The sequence below is a fragment of the Meriones unguiculatus genome, chromosome 7 (assembly GCF_030254825.1).
Source record: "Meriones unguiculatus strain TT.TT164.6M chromosome 7, Bangor_MerUng_6.1, whole genome shotgun sequence".
Taxonomy (NCBI): Eukaryota; Metazoa; Chordata; class Mammalia; order Rodentia; family Muridae; genus Meriones; species Meriones unguiculatus.
In genome coordinates this window covers 106079703-106106943 of record NC_083355.1, presented here as the reverse complement: position 1 = coordinate 106106943, position 27241 = coordinate 106079703, and the positions used below count along the sequence as shown (strand labels likewise).

General features: G+C 46.6%; 1 protein-coding gene across 7 annotated transcripts in view; it reads left to right on the top strand.

Annotated features, from left to right (window-relative positions):
• Ttc7b (tetratricopeptide repeat domain 7B) overlaps positions 1–27241 on the top strand; it is a 200139-nt gene that overhangs the window by 133274 nt on the left and 39624 nt on the right. For 3 of the 7 annotated variants that reach the window (XM_060388040.1, XM_060388039.1, XM_060388046.1), the window contains 4 exons: positions 12382–12498; positions 20043–20140; positions 24164–24325; positions 26854–26904. In XM_060388040.1, coding sequence (XP_060244023.1) covers positions 12382–12498; positions 20043–20140; positions 24164–24325; positions 26854–26904 — 428 coding nt within the window. The remainder of the gene's footprint in view (positions 1–12381; positions 12499–20042; positions 20141–24163; positions 24326–26853; positions 26905–27241) is intronic. The other 4 variants (XM_060388042.1, XM_060388041.1, XM_060388045.1 and 1 more) reach the window with 2 other exon arrangements.

Sequence of the window (27241 nt, the reverse complement as noted above, 5' to 3'; positions counted from 1 at the left end):
TGCCCTTAAACAGTGCATGCACAAGTGTGGGGAGTGTGTTGGGGAGGGTGAAAGGGGGTAGTGTGTGTGTGTGTGTGTGTGTGTGTGTGTGTGTACTTCATGCATACCACTTAGTTAAATCCCAGTATTCTTTTCAAAATTTGAGACCTCACTAAGGTGCCTCAGTTGGCCATGAATTCACTATGTAGTCCAGGCAGGCCTTGATGTGATCCTCTTCCCTTAGCTTCCCAAGTGGCTGGGATCACAAGCCTATACCACCAGACCTAACACCAATGAACAGAACCTTCTATGTTAAGCAACCTTCCCTCCTCTGGGATTAGGAAGGTGGTCTCCTAAATTAGCCTCTAAAGTCATGTAATGTTTTACACTAAAACCTGGGGCTCTGTCTAGAGTTGGTGCCTTTATGAATGTGTGGGGTGAGGAATCAATTGTGTTCTTGTTTCCTCATGTGGCTATCCAGTTGGACCAGTATCACATATTAAAAGGATCCTCTTCCCTCTTGCTGCACAGTGCTACTGCTGTCATGAACCAGGTGTTCAAACTGTGGCTTCTAGGCTGTTTCTAAGCTCTTCGTTTAGTGCCAACTGTGTGGTGGTTACTGTGACAGGATCTCTAATCCAGGCTGGACCATTCTCTGTTGAATTCTCTATGTACCTGAGGATGACCTTGAACTTCCTCCTGTCCCTTCCTTCCACGTGATTGATTACAGATGTCTACTCGGGCTGTAGGGTGCTGGGTCTCAAACCTAGGGCCTTATACATGCTAGGTAGTCCTCTACCAGCTGAGCTACATCTTATTCTATCTGCCTTATTCTTCTGCTTTATTGCCTGTGAGATCGGTTCCCCTGTTCCTTGTGATTTGTGGGTACTCCAAGCCTTTTTAATCAGGTGGGTGCCAGTTGCCAGTTGAAACAGTTGACTCTTAGACCATTGAGGCTGTTGGTCAGGACCTCTCCTAAGCCTCAGGCATCACTTCCACCTCTGGACTGCACTTGCAGATAAAATGCCAGAACAAGCACAGACACTTGGGTTTCATCTTTGGGGATGCAGCAAGGCTGTCATATTCCTGGTGACATTTTGAGGACTTTGGTTCTACTGAAATGTTAGTATTGATGCGTCAGACTTAGAGTACTGCCAAGGAAAGCCATTGCCAAGGTTGACTTTCTTGCCCTGAACAAAAACATACTTCTGCAACTATCCATAGTTTTGGCATGGAGCTGAAATCTGACTTTTTCCTGTTTAGGTAGAATACATGCCTACACTTCTTCATGTACTGTTTATTAGTGAGATCAGATCAGGAGCCCTTTGTGGAACCATCAGATATTAAGCAGAACACAAGGACATGACTTGTCAAGCACAAGTTTGGATCTTGGTGTGTGGATACTTTCAGATGTGTTTTCAACCAAAATAAAACATCCACCTCTCTGGATCAGAGGACACAGCTCTTCTAAAACACCTTCCTCTACAAGGATCCCTAGCTGCACAGCTAAAGATTTTGTCAGGTAGCCATGTTTCTTTTTATACTAGTGGAAACTATATGGACAGACCTAGACACAAAACATTCATGCAGTCAGTCAGTTACTTAATGCTAATGACCTCTGACATTCACACACTACGCTGTACTAGGGATGATTTAAAAAATGGATCTGGAGAGATGGTACGGTGGTTCAGAGCACTGACTGTTCTTCAGAGGACCTGGGTTCAGCTCCTAGCACCCACATGGTCCTTACAACCATCTGTAACTTCAGTTCTGGGGATCTGACACCCTCTTCTGGCTTCTGTGGGCACCAGGCAACATGCAGGCAAATACACATAAAATAAAAAATAACAAAACTTTAAAAATATTTCTCAAGAGAGCATCTGAGGTAGTCAGTGTGATTGCCCCTGCCTCTGCAAATAAGGAAGCTGCAGCACAATTTGTCCTGTCTTACACACTCTCAGAGGAACTCAGCTTAAGTTGACGCCTCCTCTCGAAGCAGCATTTTGGTTAGAGGTTACAGATGGGCCATCAGTGTACTTGAGCTGAGTAATAAGATAATGAATGTGCCCCTTAAAGTTGCCTTTGATAAGAAGCTGACCTAAGGAAGAAGGCTGTTTACCTCATGGATCTTGACCTGCAGATACTCAATGGATGTCTGGGTGGGCTGAGAGCACAAAACCAACCAAGGAACGCCAGGAGAGGGTACAGAAAGTTTTGCAAAATGAAAAATTCTGAGGGCTCAAGAGATAGGTCAGTCGATAAAGTGCTTGCTGCAAAAACAAGCACTTGAGTTTGGTCTCTAGAACCCACATAGAAAGCCACAGGGGCTGGAGAGATGGCTTGGTGGTTAAGAGCACTGACTGTTCTTCCAGAGGTCCTGAGTTCAATTCCCAGCAGCTACATGGTGACTCACAACTATCTGTAATGGGATCTGATGAGTGGGATCTTCTGGTGTGTGTAAAGATGGAGTACCAATAATTAAAAAATAAATTTATAATAAATATTAAAAAAAAAGAAGAAAAGAAAGCCACAGGTATGGGGCTGTAGAGATGGCTCAGTGGCTAAGAGCACTAGCTGCTATACTAGAGGACCAGGGTTCAATTCCCAGCACCTACATGGTGGTTCATAACTATCTATAACTCCAGTTCCAGAGGACCCACAACCCTTTCTGGCCTCTGCAGGCACCGCATGAATGTGGGGCACAGATATCCATGCAGGCAAAACACCCATACATATAAAATATTTAACAAGGCCATTCATAATATCTGTCTTTGTAATCCCAGAATTGAAAAGGTGGAGCTAGTCAGATCCCCGCTGACCAGACAGGCCAATCAGTGAGTTCTAGGCCAGTGTTAAATCTTGATTCAAAAACAAGGTATGTAACCTGAGCAGTAACACCTAAGGTTGCTCTCCAGCCTTTGTGTGCACACAGTTTCTGGGGGATGAATGGTGGGGATGATGGCACAACATTGTGATTGTACTTGAATGGCAAATTTTTGCTATGTCTATTTTGCTACATTTATTAAGACAACTTTGTTGACTTTTCTTGTTGATGTGTTTGGGTATAGGATGGTTTCCACTAAGTGGCCCTCACAGTTAGATGATTTGGGACCCTTAGGGTCTGGATCAGCATTCTCTCAGAATAGACTTGCTAAGCCAAGGTGACATATCCCACACATAGCAGCTTTCCTTGAGGTTGGGTATGCGGTGAGATCTTTGGTAAATGTGGACGCTTGCTGGGAGATAGCCCAGTGGCTTGGAGACCAACACTGGGTTTCCAGCAGAAGACTGGGAAGACTAGAGAGTGTTTGCAGCTGCATTTGTTTGAGGAGGCCAGAAGCAGCCAGCCCCAACAACATGATGGCTGGTGCTCCCTATACCTCTTTTCCCATGGTCACCTACCCAGGATTTCTGGTTTAAATTCCTCAAGTATATTGTACCCTTTCCAGAAAAGCCCCTTTCTTTCGGTAAATTTTTATATCCTTCAAATGAGCCAGTCCCTGGCAGATCTGAGAAAAGTCAGGCTGAGGCAAGGAGGCCCACAACAAAGCCATCTTTCTAGCCATCACCCAGAAAGTTGATTTATTTTAATGGGTTTTTTTTTTTTCTTTCTTTTCAAGATCTCCAAACTCTCCTAGTGTCATTCAATAATTCCAAGAATTGCCGTCAGCCTTTCAATGTGCTTTCTGGAAACTGTGGGTCCACAGAGCCTTGCCCAGAGAGCTCAGTGCCACAAACCCAAGTGACATGTGCCACGAGCAACTGGATCTCACAGCCCTGCACAGCAGCCTGGTAGCCATGAGGGAAAGTGAAACAGGTGTCTGCCTGTTTCTCCTGTCACCCATTCTTCTTTTTCACTTGGCACTCTCTCTGCTGGCTGAACCAAAGTCATTGCTTACTACCCCCTTTATAAGACCTGAGGGCAGCTTCTCTGCCTCCCTCTCACTTTGTCCCCTTTTGATGCCACATGCCATCCAGTTCGAGGGTTCTGCCTATGTGTTTGGATCCTGTTGCTTTGAGGGCACCATGGCATGCAATGGCTCCCTTCAGTAAAGCAGGAATTGAAGGTGTTTACAATGATGGCATTGTGATTCCAGAGGTGTTTTCAGTCCAATGTGTCCAGGTCATTTCCAACTTAGGTGCCTTGGCTCCAGAATACTAATTCAGACTGAGATCAACTACTGAAACAGGAGCCAGGAATGAGGCAAAGTTTAGTAGTACCTTGAGGTATTGCATGCCAGTTGTTTCTTCTAAAAATACTTTTAGATGGCTACTTACATAGTCTTTGACACTATGGATCTTCCTTTTAACAAATCAGTGTGGTCTTGATTTTCTGGGACAGCTGATATGAGTGTGGGGAGACAGTACAGCCCTGTCGCTCACTGGCAACTGAGACCAGAGAGGGAGAAAAGCGGATGAGCCTCCTGATGCACTGCCATGTTGCACCTTGTCTCCTGGAGCAGCCGAGGATGTTAAAATGGCCAAGTGCTTAGAACTTCCTTGGCAGCTAAGTAGCTTACATCTGCCAGTGAGCCACTGAGTAGGTCCATCACCAGAGACACTGCTACAGTGAGGAGAGCCTAACTTCAGACACACGTCCCCTCTGTGGACAGCTGACCATAAGGCAGGATGCACGTGAGTATGTATCAGGACCAGTTGCCCAGACTGACCCCTTGAAAGCCTGAGAATAGAGGTTTCTACTGACAGCCTGTGAGCTTTCATGTATCAGCAGAGACTTTTGGACCTGAACACATTTCAAAAACATTTAAGTTTGATGCCTATTTGGATAGTCATGAGGCAGAACTCTCCCAGATATTAAACCTGCCTATTGTTTACCTGCCTGTTCTGGAAAACAGTTGCTTCTTTGTCCTTAGAAGAGGTCTTACCATGCCCATTCTGCATCCTACCATGTGAATGTTAGTGAGACAGTGGCTCCATGCTCAGAGATAGCTGCCACTGTGAACAATGGCCCAGATTACAAGGCTGTAGCTGTCTCGCACACTGTCACTGTAGCTATGTGGGCAACACTAGGCAGAGTTCAAGCTCAGCCTGCAGAAAGTGCTCAGGGAGTCTCCTTGAAAGGACAGGTACTATGTGTTCAATACCACAGTTAGAGTGCCCACAACTGGGAGCTTCACATGAATGCGTGCGCAGAATTCCTGCCTAGCTTGGCACCTGAAGGCATGCTCCCAAGAGCCTCATCGGAGGCAAACGTAGCGCATACCAATAGTTCCATTTTTCTCAAGAGCCTAGGAGTTCGGACCCAGCCTGGGCAACATAGCCAGCCCTCAATTCTAAATAAACAAATTACTTTCTCCCAGGAATGAATGAGCACAGGAAGAATTTCCAAAGTGCAGAGACCATGGGAGCTCTTTCCTGGGCAGCTGCTTTTCTTTTGTTTCAAAACAGACCACTGAAGGTCTGTCCTCTGCTAGGATGGAGGGCTATGAGCTGCAGTGTGTTTAATTTTGCGTCCACGTTCCCTGGGAATCTAGCTATTGTGGATTTCGACTGGGATGACAGGTAGAAGAGAGACAGACTCTGTTTTCATCAGAATCTTTCCAGTAGATTCTGCAGCTACCTGTCTTGGTCTGTGCTGGGAGTAACACAGCAGTCCTGTAAAGGCTTTTCGCATCACTTGGGGAAAATTGTAACTTCTTTTTCTGATAAGATAATAAATAACGTGTCAATATGCAGTTAAGTAAGCCAGATGATCTATGAAATTATTTCCTGGGTAACAGATGAATAATTAGATCATTTGAGTGACATTTACTGACTCTTTGCAATTAGTGAGGCTCAAGCAGTAATTGATATATATTAACAATTGGCGGACACTCATTCCTTCCAGCTGTTGATGAAGAGGACTGAGAGGGCTGTGTCTCAGCTCTAGCCCCTGCGCAGCTGTAAGCCATCACCGCAGGCTCTCCTGGTGGGATCAGTCACAGTGGCTGAACTCAGGGCCACAGGCTAATTGTTTGTTCTTGTGTTTGTATGTTACTTGGTTTGTTTGTTTTTCTGGTGTTGGTCCATTAAGAAAGCCCAGCCACGCTGTCTCTGACAAGAACTCAGTGGCTGACTCTTTGGTCACTTCCCTAGGAGGGGAGGGAAGGGGAGGGGAGGGGAGAGGAGGGGAGGGGAGGGGGACAGCCTTACCAGCCACAGAGAAAGACAATGCAGACAGTCCTGATGAAATCTGATAGGTTAGGGTCAGATGGAAGGGAAGGAGGACCTTCCCTATCATTGGACTGGGGAAGGGGCATGGGAGGAGAAGAGGGAGGGAGGGCAGGATTGGGAGGGAATGTGGGAGGGGTCTACAGCTGGGATACAAGGTGAATAAATTGTAATAAATAAAAAAATTAATAAAAGGAAGATTTAAAAAATCAACAAGGAAGGAAGGAAGGAAGGGAGGGAGGGAGAGAAAGCCCAGCCATGATAACCATATAGTAGGCCACTAGAAATGTTGAAGACAGTCAACAGAGGTAGAGCCCCTCAGGCTATATCAGAACCTTCAGAAGGACTGGCTGGCTGGGTTTGAAGACACGCTTCTCCTGGACAAGGCTGGCTGCACATGGCCTGTTTCGCCTTCCCTTTCAGAACACCTGTTCCCAAATGACTCATCTGGCTTTAAACCCTCATCTGTCTCCTCGTCACCACAATGTTTTTCATTTCTCATATCGCTCAGATCAATTGGGTCGGCTGCCAAACCGCCCTCTCTATTTAAAATTTCTTTTGTGCACACATGCCCCACCCACCCGACACCCCCTCCTCTGATGATCTAGTCTCTCTTTTGCCTAGTGTCACATGCACACTTCCCTTCAGGTCCTTGGCAGCAGCTCCATCTCTCCAGGTGAGCTGCCCAGCTCTGAATGGTGGGGGAAGATACCCCGGCTCTGTGGACCTGTGCCCCACTGGAGCAAACCTCCCAGCTGTTCTGCACTGCTGCTTTTGCATTCTGCCTACACTCAGCAGACAAGCAAAGGAAGGCTCCTGGCATGAGGAGTCTAAGAGTGCACAGAGCATCACAAGGTCCCAAATGTTCGGGTTCCTAGGATCTCGTTTCTAAATCAGCTGCCATGAATGCAGCCCTCACAATCAGATAGTGCAGGCTTGGATGATTAGTATGCGTGTTTCCTCCTTGAGGCACTTAACAAGCTGAAGGAATTAGAGCCTCAGACTTTCCAAGGTTTTTTTTTTTTTTTTATTAATCTTTGATGTATGTGCACTGATGTGTGTGTGTGTGTGTGTGTGTGTGTGTGTGTGTGTGTATGAGAATGTGGGCTGTGTGCCACAGTGCATGTGTGGAGGTCGGATGCCACCTTAGATGCCACTTCTTGCCCTCTCTCTTGCATGAGACCAGGTCTCTTGTTTCCCACTGTATACTCCAGGCTAGCTGACCAATGATGTAGGAATTTTCCTGTCTCTGCCTCACACTAGGAGCACCGGGTTTGCAGGAAGTGCTGTCCTCTGGCCTGAGGTAGAGTCTGGGGATCCAAACTCAGGTTTACAGGACAAGTTCTTTACCCAGTGAGCCGTCTCCTCCACCCTCACTGAGCATTCTTGGTCAAAGGATTTTGTGAGGCATATTAAGTTTCAGAATATTGAAGTATGCACCTTTTAGCTTTATCTTCTGCTAGCCCAAGTCGGGACTTACGGGGAGTGGACCCAGGAGAATGCTGAATAAGAGTCACATACAGTGGGCCAGATTCTGGAGAGCTAGAAAGCCATCCTAGATGGTTACCAGATGGCTAGCTTGCCACTTAGGCTCAAGTCTATGAAGAACAGTGACATTTCACAGCATCACATGGCTAGAGCCTCACTGGGGCAGTTACATGTCCTTTCTGAGCCCTTCCAAAGCCAAACATGGTCTTTTTTTTTAAGGTTTATTTCTTTATTATATATACAATATTCTGTCTACGTGCCAGAAGAGGGCACCAGACCTTATTATAGATGATTATGAGCCACCACATGGTTGCTGGGAATTGAACTCAGGACCTCTAGAAGAGCAGCCAGTGCTCTTAACCTCTGAGCCATCTCTCCAACCCCAAACATAGTCTTTATTCCAAGAATTATCTTAGGATTCTTTGAAGATTTCCAAAATAGGGTAAAATATTATTTAATGAATTTTAACGAAAGGGGAAAGTTTGAGTAACTGGAGCATTCAGACACCTAGAATTTTATATGTATCAGACTTTGGATAAATATGACTGTTTTTTAATAAATCTTGTATGTGGCATTCTAGGAGCAGAACTCCAGCACCCAGCTTCTCAAGTTCAAGGCCACAGTGCAGTCCCCACTGGGCTAAAAGTCCTCAGAGGCTAGGGGCTGAGAGCTGTGCTCCACACAGTCTTACGTTCAGGAGTTTTAAATATTTGGCGGTGGGCTAGACAGGGCTGTACCTCCCTCCTCACTGGTGTCACTGGGAGATCTGAAGTCGTCCTCTGCGGCTTGTTCCGTGCTTCCAGCCAGATAGATTTAATTAAGTATCTGTGCTGTGAGTTCGGGCAGAACAGCTCTGCCCAACTTGCCGTGTTGTTGTGGAATCGGCGATTAAATATTTCAAGTGTCTCACAGCTGCTGCTGTTGTTACTGTTTTACTTGTTTTAGAAGCATACATTTCCTGGCTTATAATTTGCTAGCCTGCAGTTGTGAGCTCTTGCAGTATTTGACAACTGTGTTGTCGCTGTGTTTTCCCCTGTTCTTTAAGGCTGAAGAGGTGCTCTTCAGCATGCACTCCGAAGGATAGACAGGTGCTTGAGAGGCTGCAATGTATGGCTTGAAAAGATGTTTCAGACAGCAGAGCACACTGTGCAAAGACCCAGGTATGTGGCGACTAGTGAGGTGACGGAGGTGCCGGCCATGGCTTGAGTTGGGCTGTAAACAAACCAAGGTGGTAAGATCCAGATCACCACAGGCACCGTAAAAGATGGTAAATTTTAATCATGAAGTCTGTATTAGTTACTTTTCTCCTTGACGTAGCCAAGGTACCTGACGGGAAGCAGTTCAAGGAAAGACAAAGATTATGCAGAGAAAGCATGGCAGGCGGAGCCAGAGGCGCTGGCTGGTTTGTGCTCACCGTCAGAATGCCTTGAGGGGTAAACGTTCTCCACTTGCTTTCCCTGTTTTAGTCAGGGAAGGACCCCAGTTTATGGGATGGTGCCCTAAGTTTAGGATGGGTCTTCACACCCCAATTAGGCCAATCTAGAAATGCCCTCACTGATGTGCTGAGATATGTCTTCGAGGTGATTCTAGAACCTGTCAAGTTGGCCATTAAAATTAACGATCACAGAGTTGGATTGGTGTCTTAGTGTGTTCTTCTGCAGTCCATTAATTTTATGTAAGTTTTCAATAGGTCTCTGAACAAAGTATGTTTCAAATGATATTACTGAACTTTGAACCAGGTCTGGGAGTACATGACTCCTGATGTAAGTCATGACTGTTCTTTGTGACACGGCCAAACTGATCTTCCCTGAGGTCCCCTCTCCTGCTCAATGTGTCAGGCTCACAGACATGGACCCTAGCCAACACTGATTTGTTTTGTTTTTCTTGCCTTGGAATTTCCTTGGTGGGTTGAATTTATAATATCTTTGGACTTAGCAGCATCAAACTAATGCCAGCCCTTGCGTATCCTGAGGTTCTGTGCCAGCATTACTTTCTTGCCACCAGATGTTTTCAGCAGCCTTAAGACATTTGAGCAGGGTTCTGGGAGGATGACAAGCATCAGTTCTGGTTTTAACACTCTTCCTGCCTTATAAAGCTGCTACAGTTCAGGAAGAGGATGAAGAGGCAATGCCATCTCTCCCTGTTCTCACTGTGTGCACACAGGCTGCACAGGACCTGGCCACCTGTGTTCTTGCCTCCCCAGTTCTTCCCTTTGCCAGATTCTTTCATCCTGTTCCCACTACCTCACTTCCCGTGTCTTTCCCACCACGTGTGCTTAGCAGGTCCACTATTGTTCTTCCTGTCTAGTTCTCTTAAATCCAGCCCACACCTTTTCAGCTCCTTATCATGAGTCAAGTGTTTGAAAGCTGTTATTTCATGTTAATTGGAGTTATTTTCCCTGCCAGGAAACATTCACAGAACTGTTCCCTCTAGCCAAGGCTCCAAGATGGACTCTGGCATTTGTTCTTGGGGACAGTGAAAGGAGCCCTGGCTAATTGCTGTTGAGCATGGAGACATTCTCACCTACTCCCGGACCTTTCTCTGAGCCTGGCCAAGCTATAAGACCTTAGTATACCCTTACCCAAGAACCCATCCCCCTGCAGTGTCAAAGAGGCCTGTGGGCCTCACAATCCTAGGAGAATGCACTCCTAGTCATCATTGCTTGACAGCGACCCTCACTCAGGAGCTTTTGTGGGCCTCCAAATAGTCTCCACCAAAGATTGACAGTGGACCAACCAAAGACTGCTCCCTCCTAAAGTGCTGGATTTGAGTAGAAAATCACTCCTAGCACATTTGCAGGCTTCAACAGGAATTAGCTTTGGTCCCTTTTAAAAACTCTTGAGATCTCCCGATAGCTGCCAGTCACTATAGGGGGGCCTAGTAGGCGTCAGTGGAATTTCCGTCTCTTCAAATGTCATGGGTCAGAGCCAAGCCCCACGCTTGTATCTGCCCTTCCTCTTCAGACCTGCTGCATATAGGCCAGGGACCACAGCCTTCCCATTGCCTGGCCCACTGCTACCTCAGCTCAGGTTCCAACTGCAAACCAAGATCCGAGGAGGAAGTTGCAGCCCTGAAACCTCCCTGGGAGCACCAGCAAGCACCCTTAGACCTCCTGTCCTCTCCTGGGAGAGATGGCAGAGCCGAGTTGGGATGGTGCTGGAGCAGGGTACTCTTCCTATCTTTCTCCGTCAGGGACTTCACTGCTCTAGGTACCTTGAAGTTGGGTATTATATCACACATAGCTGAAGAACTCTCCTACGTGTCAGTTATACCACTTGAAATACATGTCTTCATCTTCCATGGGCTACGAAGACAGCCTTTGGTGATCATGGGCATGAAGGGACTGTTGAACAGAGAATAGTCTTGGGCACTAGGGAGCGGAGGCCAGAGATAGGGAAGTGAGAGCTTATGCACTCACAGAGAAAATCACCTTTTAAAAGCAACCGGACAGGAAAACAGGCCTCAGTGTCCCCACCTATTGGAGGGAAATAAATACTGCCTACCCAGAAAGTCTAGCTACTAAAGAGCAGGGCTCGGCAGGCAGGTGGGGAGGACGCCTGCGCCGTGGTCCTCTTGCCTCATGTGACTTCAGGCAGTCTTTCTTTTTAAACAGGGTATTCCATCTCTCAGCTTGACCTGCAGCTCAGCGTATAGCCACTAACAGTAATCCTCCTGCCTCAGTCTTCCACATGCGAGGATTACGCACATGAGTTAGCATGCCCAGGTATCCAAGCTTTGAAAGCTTCCGAGAGGGTGAGCACTCTCCTGGAGGGCTCTCGGCAGATCTCCTGTGTAATCTCATCAATAAGCCAAGGTTCACTTTTAATGAATTTTTGAAGTTTCATAAATAAATTGGCTAAGTTCCAAAAGCATGCTTTTAATAAAATCTCTGTGTTCTGAATGAAATTGGCCACCCCAGTGCTTTTAACCTCACCACAATCCCTCATCCTGCGCTTGTGTTTGCCTGCATGGTGAGATTTCCACAAAGCCACCGGTTGGGCAGCAAGTTCAAGAATGCTTGGCCCTGCAGCCACTGCTTCCCCTGGTACGCGGATGGCCCCATTCTAAGATGAGTGCAGTTCAGGGCCTGCAAAGGGCCAGGCCAGATGGGGGTCCCAGCTGGGAGGGGAAGTTGACACGGCCCATAGCGAACCTGGAAGCTATCTCCAGTGGAGGACGGCTCGTAAGGGAAAACTGAGTTTCTCCAAAGGAGTCTTGCTGTGTATACAAGCCCCACTTAAGGGTGGCCCCATGCCCAGCAGTAGAAGGCCAATATAAACTGGGCTCATTTTCGGAAGGTTTTTGTCTCATAATGCTTTGTCTGCACATCTTTGTACCTTACAGTTCTTTTGCCTATATAGTATGGTTTCCAATTTTGTGTTTTTAATGGTATTTCTTTGTATGTGATCGTGTGTCTCTCTGCATCTGTCTGTCTTTAACTTTTTTTTTCCTCTTTGTTCTGTGCTATTCTGGATTATTTGTTTTTATTAAAATTTTAGATACTTTTTTTTCTAATGAGATTGAAGAAAGAAAGAGTAGATCGGGATGGGTAGGTAGGTTCTAGGATGAGTTGAGGAGGGTAACTATGGTCAGAATATATTGTGTGAAGAAATCTATTTTCAATAAAAATTAAAATAAGAAGAGGGCAGTTGTCCTTGCCCCAGATTGAGCCCACTTCTCTTCTGATTTGAGAGGTGGGCTCTGGCTTGAGCTGTGTGTTTTCTCCCTTCTCTCCCACTCTAGACTACTGTTTTCCAAAGTGAAGTTGGAGTCGCTCTGCCGGGGCCCGGATGAGGCACTGCTCACCTGTAAGCACATGCTACAGATATGGAAATCCTGCTACAACCTTACTAACCCCAGGTAAGAGTCCAGTGGTGCCTGCTTTGTGTCATGTTTGCATGGGTATCTGCAAATCAGAGCCATCTCCTATGGGCATTTATCTGGCATCAACTCTGTCATTTCCCTATACCCCAGGTCTCCACAAGTGGTAGATAATGATGATGGAGCTTCATGCTTATCCATGGCTGATGAAGCCTCTAATTCATGGCTTTCTTTTGTTCCTCCCTCCTCCCCACTCCCACCTCATAATGACCCGTGGGCTCTGTTCACAAATGATTTCTTTCTCCAGACTGTGACAAGTCTTTCCATCTTTCTAGAAATTGATGTATAGATTAGCCAGTGACATAGTCCAAATGAGTTTTCTATAGTAATATTTAAGGGATCTGTGTCGACAGCAGGCCACATCCTATTGAGAAGGGAAGTCACTATGAATACAGTTAAAAATCATTTTGAAGAAGTTAAAGTTATAACTCATACTAATATAAAATAAACACGTATTAAAGATTTTACTTACTTTATTTCTGAAGGAGCCAATATGAAGTTAAGGTCAATTCAAACAAAACTTTGTACAACATGAAATGCTGAGATGAATTTACAAACAGATGAAAAAATAGTGTACCATCAGATGATGGAATATATTTTGTGGTGCTCTCTTTTCCACAGGGTAGAAATCGGTTGTATCCTCCACAGATAAAATATATTTGTCTTAATGGTTTTCTACAGGTTAACTCCTTCTGCCCCTTCAGAACTGTATACAGGATGTTACAGGAAGTTAGTTAGTGGGAAGTCAGATGCTACCGTTTTGAGTCAGCACAGCTGGGGAAGAAAGCCAGTTCAACCCCAGCAGGTCACCAACACACACCCCTAACCCACTTGCCCCAAGTCTGGGCACACTGCCAAAGTAATACAGCAAAGAGTTGTCCGATGATTCAAGTGACTTCCTGCAACTCAAAGTCAGAGGGTTTTTCAAATTCATGGCAAGGTGTGTGGAAGACGTATAGTATGCTCTGAAGAGTCAGGAGGCAGACAGGGTGTCAGTCAGTGGTGCCGGGAGTGTGGGAAGCAGACAGATATGCTGGTGGGTGGCCTTGGTCTCAGAGACCAACAGAGAGGAAAGGTGGACTGTGAGTTAAGCTGTGGCAGTGGGAAATGAGAATGTTTATTTTTTAACAAAAATGTCTTCAGTTGAAAAGGATATGGTAGCTCACACTGTAATTCCAATTCTGGGAAGCTGAGGCAGGAGGATTACTAGAGTCCAAGGCCAGACTAGACTACATAATGAGTTCTAGACTAGCCTAGGCTATAGAGAGACCCTATCTCAACAAAACAACAAACCAAAAAAGCTTCTGCAGTTAAAAAGAAAGTATTCAAACTCAGTGCCTGTAGAAAGGAGTGTGCCTCTGTGAACTGACCTCAGGTAGACCAGTGACCCAGATGTGGCAGAGCAGCTTTGAGTTGTGTGTGTGTGTGTGTGTGTGTGTGTGTGTGTGTGTGTGTGTGTCAGGAGAGGGACCTGTGCAGCCGGATAAGCCAGCTCCTGTCATGGTTCTGAGAAATAGTAAAGTCCCCTTCAGGCTGTGCCATGCTCTCCCTTCCTCTTAGGAAAGGATAGTGCTGAATCTGACATTTTCACAGTTTGATCTGAAGATAAAGATAATTTTTACAAAAAAAAAAAAATTATTTATCTATATCTATTAGCAAGAATGGGAAATGCCTATTTTTATCTCCTCCAAAGCCCCCCTCCCTGGCCCATTAATAGCACCAGGATTTGGGAGACTTTGCCCTATAACCCATCCTATAGCAGGCACTGCCTCGGCTGATTACCTTTGTGCTGGAGCCCATCTTTTGCCTTACCCTCTTTAGAAAGGAGAAAAATAAACCATCAGTTCTCTCTTTGCCAATTTCCCTCAGTTCTCCACACCTCTCCCACCTCCCCACATTTCCTCCCACTTAGCAACCAAGAATATTGAATGTGCAGAGAAAAAATAGCAGAATTGGAGAGCCTTTAAAAATACCTAACCAAATGCCTGGGCTCTGGCCATACTCTTCTTTCCTTGAAAGATCTTTCATGGCCAGAGCAGGGAGTTCTTGCCCTGGCCTGGAGATGGCCCCTCCCAGACAAAGCCTTGGATGTGGGGTGAAGGCCGAGCAGACATTTACAGAGCTCCCTGCGTATTTGTTCCAACTTCATTTTCTTGCAGTATAAATAAATGTTTCTCAGCAGCCCTCACCGTTGCACGGATTTAGGCGTGCTTGGGCAGCAGGGGTGAGAAGTGACCCTGACTAGGAAATGCAGCATGCAGAAAGAAGGCTAGCTCTACAAAGTCTGCACCTTCAAAGTCCCCAGATACAGCAGCATAGGAGCAACAACCTCCGGGATGTCTTTAGGTCAAGGCAGAATCCTGATAAGAAGTATGTGAGAAACATCCTTTACTGAAAACAAAGTAAGCTGAAAACTGAGCAGAAGATTTTCACAGGAAGCAGTTGGTTTCTGTACAGAGGGAGTAGGTCTATGCCAACTGCCTGACTCCACTGCCCTTGGCTCTATGTGCCCAGTTACGGTGACTGCTTTGCTCCACCTGTCCATGTTTCCCATCTTCCCTGGGCCCTTGCACATCATCCAGAAGCTCAGGTCAGTCTCCCAGGGCACTAAGAGGAGGGGGAGGAAGACATAGCCATACAGCGAGTGGGCAGATTGAGAGAGCCCCTGACTTTGTGTTCTCAGCTTTTTCCATCTGTAGTTTTGCTTGAGGGAAATCACAATAGAAGCCAGCTACTGAGCTGAGCCTTGGACAACTTGTACCGATAGGGTTCCACCTGCAGTTGTAGGACACAGTCCGTGCTTTGAGCAAAGTGGGTGGATGTTCTCTCCAGCATACATTTGGTGAAGTGCTTTTGTTTCAGGGGCCCAGATTCTCCTCCTGGGTCTGATCTTTTTCCTGCATTTAGGATAGGGATCTGACTCAGGTTTTGTCTTCTCTCCTTCGTGAAAAGTAAAGTCCCCTCAGTTCTTCTCCATAATGACTTGGCCTCTCAGAACAGAGTCTGACCAGAATCTCACAGGAAAGGTCCCCGTGGGCTCCCACCCAGCACACGAATCACAGCCTTTCAGCCAAGGGTGGTATAATTACTTTCACTGAGAACTTCCCTGTGCCAGCACCATACTGGGCCATTTGTGCGCTGCCTTCAACCCTTGCATTAGCCTCACAAGATAACCCCTGTTACTCCTGCTTTAGAAGAGATAAAGCTGAAGCTAAAGGAGACTGTGACGTACCCAAGTTTTCCACTTGAATATGCAATGGAGTTACCGTCAAACCCGAAGCTGCCTGACACCAAAGTGTTCTCTGTGACAGCATGCTGCCTCTGTTGGTGATGATCAGTTTCTTCTCTTCTCCTTTTTTAAATTGTCAGTCACTTCTTTCCCCCTCTGATCACCGCCACCTGAACCTCCTCTGTCATTAGCCATCAACTGACATCTTCATGATTGGAAGAAACTTGTTTTCTTCCTAACTCCCATTTCAATCACTTACCAACAAATAGCATTTAAAGCTGACGCACACACAGCTGCCCTTTTTTTTTCTTTTTCTTTTTTTTTTTTTTATTTTAGGCCTACTAATAACAACAAGCATTTTGGTAGGGCTTTTATATTTTACATAATATGTTCTCATTCTGTCTTCAGAAAAACCAAATAATACGGGCAAATACCATGTTGCATCACACTTGTTTTACTATTGCAAAAAGTGAGGCTCAGAAGCAATGAGAGCTTGCATGATTATGACCCAGACCTAGGAGGCTAGAGAGAAGTAGGAGCCCTGTCTCGGTGTTCTATTGTGAAGAGATGCCATGACCACAGCAATTCTTATAAAAGAACATTTGATTAGGTCTGGCTTACAGTTTCAGAGGTTTAGTCTGTGATTGTGGTAGGGAGTGTGGCAACAAGCAGACAAACATGGTGCTGGAGGAGCTGAGAATTCTGCATCCGGATCCACAGGCAGAGAGACCCCTGCATCTGACTTAGGCTTTAGAAACCCCAAAGCCTACCCCCTGTGCCATGCTTTCTCCATCAAGAGCACACCTCCTCCAGCAATACCACACCTCCTAATCCCTCTCAAGTAGTTCTACTCTCTATGGCCAAGCATTTAACTCTGAGTCTACGGGAGCCGTTCTTATTCAAACCACAGCATTCCACTCTCTAGCCCTATAGGCTTGTAGTCCTATCATAATGAAAAAAAAATGCATAAAGTCCAACTTCAAAAGTCCCATAGTCTGTCAGACTCAACACTGTTTGAGAGTCCAAAGTTCAAAGTCTTTTCTAAGATCCATGCAATCTAGCTGTAATCCCTGTAATCAAAAAGCAGATCACATACTCCCAACATACAATGGCACAGAATATTCATTACCATTCCAAAGGGAGGAAAGATGCACAGTGAGGAAACGCTAGATCAAAGCAAGACTGACACCTCTCCTTTCTGCCTCTGCTGTGGTTTCTGTCTGCCGCCCTCTTAGATGACATGCATAGTGTGTGTCGCACACTGGTCTAGGAGCCGGAAAGAGGCAAGGCTGTGGTAGGAACTCCGGGGTTCTGCCTCCCAGTCCACCCCTCACCACCTTGCCTCTTGCGTTCGGCCTCTGCAGCTGTGGAAGGGTTTCTAAGAGGAACTTAGTTTAAATTGTAACCATTGTTTGCCACACTCTGAATCCCCGGTCCTAACAGGGAACAGTGATCATGGAGGTGCACAGATAGGGATATAGACACTCCCTTGGGCTTGGAGTTCCTCCTGACTTCCTCTCCTGAAACCACCTCTTAGCACCACTGACCAGAAATGGTTTTCTCTCCTTCCTGCCATCTGTCTTGGGAGAGTTCCTGGCAGCCTGAGGCCCAGGCTGAGAAGAGGAGAGGTGAAGTGATAAATGGCTCATGAGAGATGCCCAGGTAGACAGAGTCGCAAAGAGAAAATAGGAAGTGACTTTTAAGTCAGTGAGAGGGACACATCTAGAAAGACAACATCCAATATGGAAGAAAAGGTGTCCGAAGTTTGCACAATGTGTAGTTGCTTGACTACTGTTTTTAAGGGAGCAATAGAAGGTGAACTGGGGAATACACCCAAATGTAGCTATTCCATTAGTGGAAGGAGGCGGCTCTTGCATCGTTATCAATGATTATGGTTGTAATTGATTTCTAACGTTCGAAGTGGGAAGGCCTTAGCTTCCCACATCTCCCACAGCTGCACTGGAAGGCCAGAGGTAAGCTGTCTCTGGGAACTCAACAGGCATAGTAACCCAGACAAGTGTCTGTCGGGAACTATGTTTCTGACCCTTGGCATGTGCCTGGAAGTTATCACTCGCCAGAATGCTCCATTTGCACACTCTTTCAATCCTTACCCAGTTCTGCAGAGGAGGACAATCTTTCCTTACATCCTGTGGCCAGAAAAGTCACCCGGGTATAATGGCCTTGTTCAAAGCAGTGACTCACTAGTGACAGACATAGAATAAGAACCCAGATCCCTATCTGGGCTCTAGTACCCCAGCTTTTGGGTCCTCCCAAACATCAAACATGGCAGCCAGCTTCATGCTCTGAAACTTGGTGAGCTGGAATCCTGCTGCATTGTGGCTGCAGCACCTCACAGTGTGGTCTACTGGGTGTCCAGGCAGGTCCTCCTTTGCCTTATCAATACCTCAGGTATTCCAGAATCCATTATGTACCAAGACAAAGCCTTCTGACAACTCCCTGGATGAACCATTCCAGTGTTCGGTCACTAACTCTTTGTGATTGTTCATATTGAAAACACTTTGTGAACAGACCAGTGTTAGACACGTTCAGTCCATGTTGCATGATTGTTTGCTCAGGATCTTACATTGTCTTCTGCTAAGGGAGATATTTTTTTCCAGGGTAGAAATAATTAATAGTGCAGCTTCCAGCAAGCCTGTGTGGATGATGTAGTAAGTGCAGGCTGACAGTCTGCAGTAGGTGACGTTTCCTTGGCTTCCTGTGCTTTTCTAACTACATCTCTGGACATGGAAATTGCAGCCTGTAAACTGTGTTAAGGTTCATAACGAATCTTATTTGCTGCTTTTGGGCAGCAGCAGATGCACACAGGAAGGGAACTGTGTTTCTTTATGTTAGATTTCAAATGTCTTAGGAAAAAAAATCACTCTTAGAACCCCAGACATTATCATGATAGGAGTAATAAATAACAACGATGACGGTGATAATGGTGATGGTGGTGATAATGGCGGTGGTAGTGGTGATAATGGTGGTGGTGTTGATAATGGTGGTGGTGGTGATGGTGATGGTGGTGGTGGTGGTGGTGGTGGTGGTGGTGGTGGTGGTGGTGATGGTGGTCTCTACCTACTTTGTAGACTGTGATTTAGGCTCTGTAAGGGCAGAGGCCCTCTAACTGCTTCCCCCCTGTTCAGCCTGCAGTGGTTTCCATGTGGCAGTGCTGGTGAGTGATGCTGTGCCATGCGTGTTTTGTAGGCCAGTCTGGAGAAAGGGGCGTCAGAGAGATGGTCGGGGCAGGAAGCTGGTGGGAGTGGCTGTCTAGAGGCAGGCACCGGAACATGCTGTGTTTTCCCCAAGTTCCCCGTAGCCAGCCTTCTAAGCCCAGGAAGCCAGAGGGCCATAGCCTAGCTCTGCTGGGACTGCTTACAGAAGCACCTCACACCACCGTTTCCTCCTGTATCAAATGGGAATTTATCCATGTACGGGGTTTCAAATTGATCAGGGAGCACACTCAAACTTATGACGATCACACTGGAAAGTGAGGGCAGGAAACCTCAGATCCAGCAGCTGCCCTAGAAGCTGTAGGAGTTCTGAGAAATGGTGACTGTTCTAGAAATTCTAATGCACCTGGTCTGAATGGCACCCTTCCACTGTAGGGTTCTGGAAATGCTCTAGGTGATTTTCCTCATGCCACAGAGTTGAAAGCTTTTGGTATGGTTGGGAAAGTCAGCTTGGAGGGTAGTGCATTCAGGAGCTGGATACTTTCATTCTAAAGCTTCAAGGCATAGAATGCCAGCCATTCTCTCCCTATCAAGAGAATAAAAAAAAAGACTGACTGGAAGAGTTCACCTCCTCTCCTCTCCTCTTCTTCCCTCCCCTTTTTTCTCCTCTTTTCCCTTCCTCCCTCCCTCAGTCTCTCCGTCCTTCCTTTCTTTGTGTACACGGTGTGTGTGTATGTGTGCGGGTGCATGCACACCACAGCACATCTGTGGTGGTCAGAAGGCAATTTTGGGGAGTTGGCCCTCTCCTTCTGTCATTGCTTCTGAAGATCAAGCTCAGGGGAGAGGCTTAAGCGGTAAGCGCTGTACCTCCTGAGCCATGTCACTAGCCCAATCTTCTCTCGCATCTTGTAATGACATAAGAGTAAAAGCTGCAAGGATATGTGGGCATCACTGGGGCTGTGTTTGTGACACGCAGCACTGAAGCCATGGGTACAGGACACTTTTCAGGGTGTGGAAGGATGTGAGGCGCATCCAGACACATGAGAATCCTGTGCTCCAGCCTTCTGTGCCAGCTAAACCTTCATCTTTTGGGCGACTGACATTTACAGTGTGTTTTGCAGTGACTCTGGACGTGGGAGCAGCCTCTTAGATAGAACCATCGCTGACAGAAGACAGCTTAATACAATCACTTTGCCAGACTTCAGTGATCCTGAGACAGGTGAGAATCAAAGGCCAGAGGGGGGTGAGGTGAGGGTGAGCAGAAGGCGGGGCCAGGTGCTGTGTTGGTATTTGAGATTGGTGGTCCCCCAGAGAAGGGTAGAGGGCGGTCCCCCAGAGAAGGGTAGAGGGTGAGACGGGTTGGGGTAGTGCGGGAAGATGCCACAGGTAAAGGACTGGACACTTCGCGGAGATGCACTTCTTCAGTCTCACTTTCCAGTGTCCGCTCACAGTGAGGAAAGGAGTGTCTTTCACCCAGATCACCTCATAAGTCTGTTTCCCCTTGCTCTGGGAACTTAAACTTTGAAACTACAATTGCATGGTTTCCTCTCTGCTCTGTCTCCTGCAGGCTTCTGCCCTTGTTCAAAGTAGCCGTTCTGACTTCTAATCAGTTACATATATAAACACACATGCTTCCAGAAGGAGGGCCTGTCAGGTGTCAGGGGCTTCTGAACTAGTTGTACTGTCCTCACGTGGTGGCCCCTAGCACTTACTGCCTCTGCGCAAATGTTTCTGCTTGGCTGGTAAAGACCTCTGGGGGTAGTGTGCTCCAAGTTCGAGTGCCCACAGCTCCCTGGGTGCAGGAAGTAAGTACACCCCCCTAATTTTCATAGCTGCAAACAGGCAGCTCCGGCAGTAATGCTAGGTAGTCATCGACAATTTGGGGACCCCGCAGACCCACAAAACATAATGAAATTCACTTAGTCTCAAGCCTTAGGGGTAGTTCTAGAACACCATTAGAAGCAGCTTCCGCTGCTTCTCCCCACATCACTCAACAGGGATGCTGCAAGCCTTGGTCTCTCTATGGCTCACTTCATCCTTTATGGGATGACTTCAGAAGGAGCCTCAGGGTCTCTTTCCTGTCCTTGTGGCACATCCCTGCCCCTGACAGAGTCCTTCTGAAGAAAACCTGGACCCATCCTCTGGAAAACCCACCCCTAACTGGGTGGGAGGAATGGGACCCAGGAGCCTGGTGGTGCTCCCAGAACTCATCCCAGCTTTTGCTGACTCATTCCTGCCAAGGCTCCCTTCCACCAAATTCAAAATCAGCCTAAGAAATTCCACCCAAAGATCCTAGGCCCTCCTGTTTTAATGATTTCTGGACATAAGAAATGACACCAGTTGTGCTTTGACAGTTTAAGCAGGTCAGCAGGTATACAGACTGATGTGACCATACACCACTCCTTCAGTAGCCCACCCCAGGTTAGTCAGCATTTGTGGGCGGGCGCCCAGTCCAAGGCAAAGCCCTGCCTGTGGACACAGTCATCCCGGCAGAGGGAGTGTGAAGGCCCTTGGAAAAAGGAAAGGTCAGGCTGTGGGCTCTAGTCAAAATGAGGTGAGGCTGGGACAAGGAGAGAGGAAAGCCAGGGGCGCTAACTATGGCCACTGCTGAAATTCAAGCTGATTCCAAATGGCTGCTGTGGCTGCTGAGACCAGGCAGCCCCTCTGGCCTCTTCCTCAGTATCCCACGAGAGCAGCTGCACTAAAACTCAGCCTCTTTCCTTTCCGCTGGCTCAGATCTTAATTTCTCTTGCGCTCCCAAGACCTGAATGAGAGCTGTTTATCAATAACAGAGAGCTACAGAAAGAGGCCCCTCTTCTTGCTGCCCTCTGCTCCTGGGAACACCTTCCCTGGGGCTGTCAAGAGTGTCCTCTGCACGATAAGCCTTCTCAAGTACTGTGCTGTTCAAGTGGACGGCATGGTCCTGGCTAGGTAACTGCCGGCTGTTTGGTCTGCCCTGTCATAGTGCCACTCATGTAGCTGATCCTCTGGAAAGGTCTCTTATTCTAAGGAAATCCAAGTCTCTGGAGTCTGCGCTTCTGGTTCCTGTGTACCTATGAAACAGCAGTGGAGACCACCCCCTCCCAGACATCTTCCAGTGACCTTCCCATTGACTATGTAAATGAACCCTCCAAAACCCCTTTTGTCTGACCTGCTGTGGTTCAGGGCTATTTACACAGTGTCCTTTAACAGGTGAAGGGGGTTAGGGAGCTAGGAGGCCTTCTCAAAGGAAGTGTTGTCATTCATTGAGCATAAACCACTCTGAAATGAGAGTGTAAGTCAGAAGACTTAGGATGGTGCCTCTGTATTGATTAGTAAAAGCCAGTTTTCTTTGGTTCCTTGTGAGTTATCTGAGGGTACAGTTAACATAAAGTTACACACCTTTATGGATAGTCCATCTGTCTCAGCTGCCAATGGATTTTGTCTGTTCCTCTTGCTCTGATTTTGTTTCAAGAGAAAAGACAGCTTGCCGTTGCATCACAAAGCAGCTGAAGGTGTGCAGTGGAGAAGCATTGTTTCCACAGCACACCTCCATCAGCGTCACCCTCTTCCTGAAAGCAGCATGTTTAGCAGTTTCTGTTTATCCTTCCAAATAAGCACATGCTTTATTTCCTGCCCCTGACAGGAGCAGCCTCTGCTGTGTGCTCCACAGTCCTGATGTTCTTCACTTCCCACACATCCCTAGACAGTGTCCTCATTCTGTTTCAGAACCCTCAAGTGCTCCATGACCCCATGCTTTCCACTCGGGAGTCTCACTCAGCCAAGCACTATCTCAGGCGCTTTTATTCTTTTGCCACAGTTTTTGGCTCATGTTCTGGCAGAGGCTGGCTAATCTTGAACATCCACTGCAGCCTTGCTCCATTAGTAAAGACTGGGCCACAGAGCAGAAGAGAAAAGGAAGGTCAACCTGGCTTTCAGCTAACAGGAGTGGCTCTTGGATCAGATTCTGTCTGGGAGAACCAGGCTGACAGGTGGCAGCGTGTTTTTACCGATAGCCACGCCTGGTGCCTATTTTCCTAAACCTCAGGGCATCTGACACAAGCAAAGTCACACAATGCGTGAAATCAGAAAGAGGCCAGGGCTCAAGCAATAGCAACTTTCCATTTTTGATCCTGCCACTGTGGGGCACAGGGCCAGAAGACCTCACTGCACACAGACTCTTTTGAGAAGCTGTAGATTGTCTTGGTGTACATTTGGTTTTTCTCTAGAATTTCAAGATACCAAAATAGAGATACTAATACAATGAATTCTTATCACTAAGTTATACACTTGTGTATACATCTAAGAACTTTTAAAGTATAAACCATAAACCCTGATTAAGTTTTATTAAACACACAAGTACAACAAAAGCCCCAGTTATAGAAGGTGGCATCCCTTTTGCTATCCCCTGGCTTCACTTCTTCCCCTAGGAGGTCCCAGCCAGCAAAAAGGAGGAATCAATAGGGTGACAGTTTTGAATCTTGGAACCATTGTTTTCTTTGGAATAAGTCAGTAGTTTCTGAAATAAGCAGGGGTGGGGAGGAATTTTTTTTCTTTCTTTTGCCTTCCAAACAGGATCTGGAGCAAGGAGGTTTATCTTTAATCATCGGTGGGTCTCACCAGACACCTATCCAAAGAGAAATGGCTTTTAACCGGAAAATCTGGTGCATTTTGTTTGGGAAGGTTTCTAGTTGCAGCTGTGGTGGTCTTTCCGTCACCGACAGTCCCCAGCTGTCAGGCCTAAGTGCTGCAGTCCAAGCTTCCTTTCCAAAGGGCCAGCCAGTGCACACAACAGGAGACCACCCAAAAAGCCTGTCGTTCTATGGGCACAACATCGGGACCACCACATGCCATTGCTCCCAGCCCACTGCACCTTGGAAAACTTGAGTTTTCAAGCGAACTTTATATAAGTGCTTCTTAGAAAACCAAAACTGTGGGAGCTGAGAAGTGTAGAGTGGCCTGCGGAAGGCCTGCATGTTGTAGGCTAAAGGTGGATTGTGTTCAGTGGATCACACTGCTGAATCGGTGCCCAGGTAAATCAGAGTTATTTTTATGGCATGATGTTGCAGAGCAATTAAATAACCAGTGGAAAACAGATTTGTTTTCTTTGAAAAGCACTTGTATTCAAGTAGAGGAGTAACTGTATTACATGACCTCATTTTCTTTGCAGCTTATGTGAGTATATTAAAAGCTAGTTTATTTTTTCTTTGTGTTTCTAAAGTTTTTTTTTGTTTCATTCTTTTTTTTCTCTTTCACTTTTTAGTGTCAGACTCCTCCTCCTCCTCTTCTCTCTCAAGAACCGAATCTCCTCTCCACCTGTCTGTGTCTCCTCCTCTTCATCCTCATCCCAAACCTGACATCTTTGTGTGGCCCCCTGCCGCTCATTCATTCAGTGACCCAGGTCCCCATCTGGAACCTTCACTCTGTAAACATGGTTTTTTCCTTTCTCCTTAGACCTCCGTCATTTGCTTGTAGTATTATTTTCTGATAATCTTCCAACTGATAAGCTGGCTAGAAAACCCTATTGGTGTATCAGGAAAAGATCTTGCTTACTTGAAAACCCAAAACTGTTTTGGGACAGAAGGGAAGCTAAGACGGCAGATGGTGACCACAGTCTAACCTCCCCTGGAAAGTAAAGGAGATAGGGTCCAGAGCAAAACAAATGAAGCTCTTCCAGGGTGTCGCTCTTGGGTCCTGGGTCCTGCTGTGCTTTCCTGGAGTAGGCATGAAAGCATGGAAGCTGTGCTACTACAGCAAAGTCAAGGGCTGAGGAGACGGTTCTGTTTGCAGAGTACTTGAGACGCAAGCAAGGAGACCCGAGTTTGGTTCCCAGCACCCACTTAAAAGCAGGGCACTGCACTGCATCTGTAACCCCAGTGTTGGAGAGACAGAGGCAGGCAGATTGTCAAGGCTCATTGACCAGCCAGCCTGCCTATCTGGTGAGTTTCACACCAGTGGGAGACCCTGTCTTAAAAAACAAGGTAGGTACCCAGCAGGTGATGTGACAGGTGTGGCAGCATATACCTTTAATCTTTGGGAGGCAGAGGCAGTCATGAGCGTGAGGCCAGTCTGGTCTACATAGTAAGTTCTGGGCCAGCCAGGGCTACTTTTCAGACTCTGTCTCAAAGCAAAACAAAACCGAGACAGAAACCTCACCCAAGATGATCTCTGCCCCCACAAACTCATGCACATACACTTACACACACATGTGACCTCACATACATGCATAGACACATGCGTAAAAGAAAAGGCAAGCAATAATATTTTGAAAATGTCTGCATTTCAATTTGGAAGTTAATTCCAACCACATCTAACAGTGGTAGCCATAGTCTAAAGACGGCATTCACCTGCCTGTCACATGGATGGAAAGCTCTTGGAGCTCTGCAGCCCAGCACCTTCCACACTGAGGCCAGTGCCAGCAGGTTACAGAGCACACCAAGAAATGGTGTTGGAAACTGGCTTTCAATTGCAAAGAACGGAGATGTAGGGTTTCTGTCACGAAAGTGTGGAGCAACTGAACAGCACCTTTGCCTAATTTTGATTTTAAATAATGCAGAAACCTTGAAAGTCTACTTTAGGAAGTAGTTGTTTTAAAAAATCCCCATATTAAAATGAAAGCCACTGGTTGGTGAAGTCCTTAAAAGGGACCTAAATATGGTGCTCACCAGGAGAGCCCGCCCTTGCTTTCTTTCACTCATCTATTTAATGTTCACTCTCCTGCCAGCAGCGCCGGCAGATTTAATCTGCGTCTGTGATTTATAAGGGCTCGTCTTTGTTCCAAATGCTGTTACATGCTGAACAAAAGCCCATCACAGGCTGCTGCCAGGAGGAACCGCTCTGTCTGGTGTGCTCTTTAGGGTGGCTGGTACTGTTACATAAGCCTTTACAGGTCAGGAACAAAGGTCATCCAAAGTCACATTCACACCAACAGTGACTCTTGACCCCACTCATCTGCATACAGCATATTCCAAGCTTTGCTCTTATGGCAGCTCCAATTCCATGAAATGGAAGATAAAAGTAGTATTTATAAACTGTAAATGTTATCTTTTTATGTACCTCAGACCATCACTTTCTCTTAATACAGTGCCTAGGGGAAATTGCCAACTTTGATTTTTTTCTTTTCAGGAAAAAAGTTTTTTCTCTTGCATTGGCTTTTGTTGAATTTATTTTCTTAAATGAGATCCTGGGGTTCTAGAACAATGTTTTATGTTTCCACTGCCCACTGGTTTGCACAGCAAACCCACCGACTTGTGCACCCTGCCAGTTTTTACCATCCTGGGAGCCCTGAGTTTCTTCTGAAAAAAATCTGGCTCTTCCAGGGGGCCCTTCAAATCAAACTAATTAGTAAATTGTTGGAGCAATGAGCACCCACTGGGCTCCCTGCTAAATGTGGCATGCCCCTGCCCGTGCTCTGTGGTGATTCTCGGTGACGCCATGAGCCATTGTCCCATCCTCAGGGAGTGCCTGGCTGGCAACCAGCTGTTCCCAAGTATCGTTCTTCCTTATAGATGAACTTGTTAGTTTTGAGAAGGAAAGCCACTGATAATAATTTCTTGATCTAATTGTAAAGAATTTCAGCCCACTTGCCTGACAATGAAAACCAGCCCAGCCCTGCAGTGCGATGGGCCTAGAGTTAGAGTTAATACGTGGGGAGAAAACCTGCTGCTTTCATTGTTTTTCCCTTCCTTTTGGAATTTCCTGCTCTGGAAACAAAACACATAGCACGAACTGGTCAGTTTCCATGTGCTGGGTGGACGTGTCAGTGCGGAGTCCGATTGGCCTTCTTCACTTAAAGCAAAAGTCACAGCTCGTGGGTACAGAAAGTCGTATTCTAGCCAGCCAGACTTACAGTTGGAAGGGTACTAGAACCTCCGTTGCTTTTCAAGCTTTAATTTTGAGTTTCGACTGTTTTGTTTCTTGGTTTTAATTTTTGGTTTGATCTGTTGTCCCAAGGCAACTCTCCAGAAGCACACTTTCATGGTTTTCCCTCCCTCTTTTCAGTTAGTAAGTAGTTTTCCAATCTATTAACCCTGCCAGGGTCTCTGGAGTCACAGCTCCCGCCACTGTTGAATGTGTACTGTGGTTTTCGAGTGTTGGGAATGCTGGGATGGTATGGTCATCTCGCTACCACCTGCTTGCCCACTCTGCCACCTGGGGCACATAGCCTGAGACTCCAGGGTGTAAACAGCGGAGGCAGTGCTGCCCTGAGGACTACTGAGGAAGGAACACAGGGAAAGGGCCTGCGCTAGGGCCACAGAGAGCAGGAGAGAAGGACCTCTGACCTAGAGGAACCTGGGTAACTACCACCCTTCGCTGTGCACCTGCAGAGACGGCTCAGCAG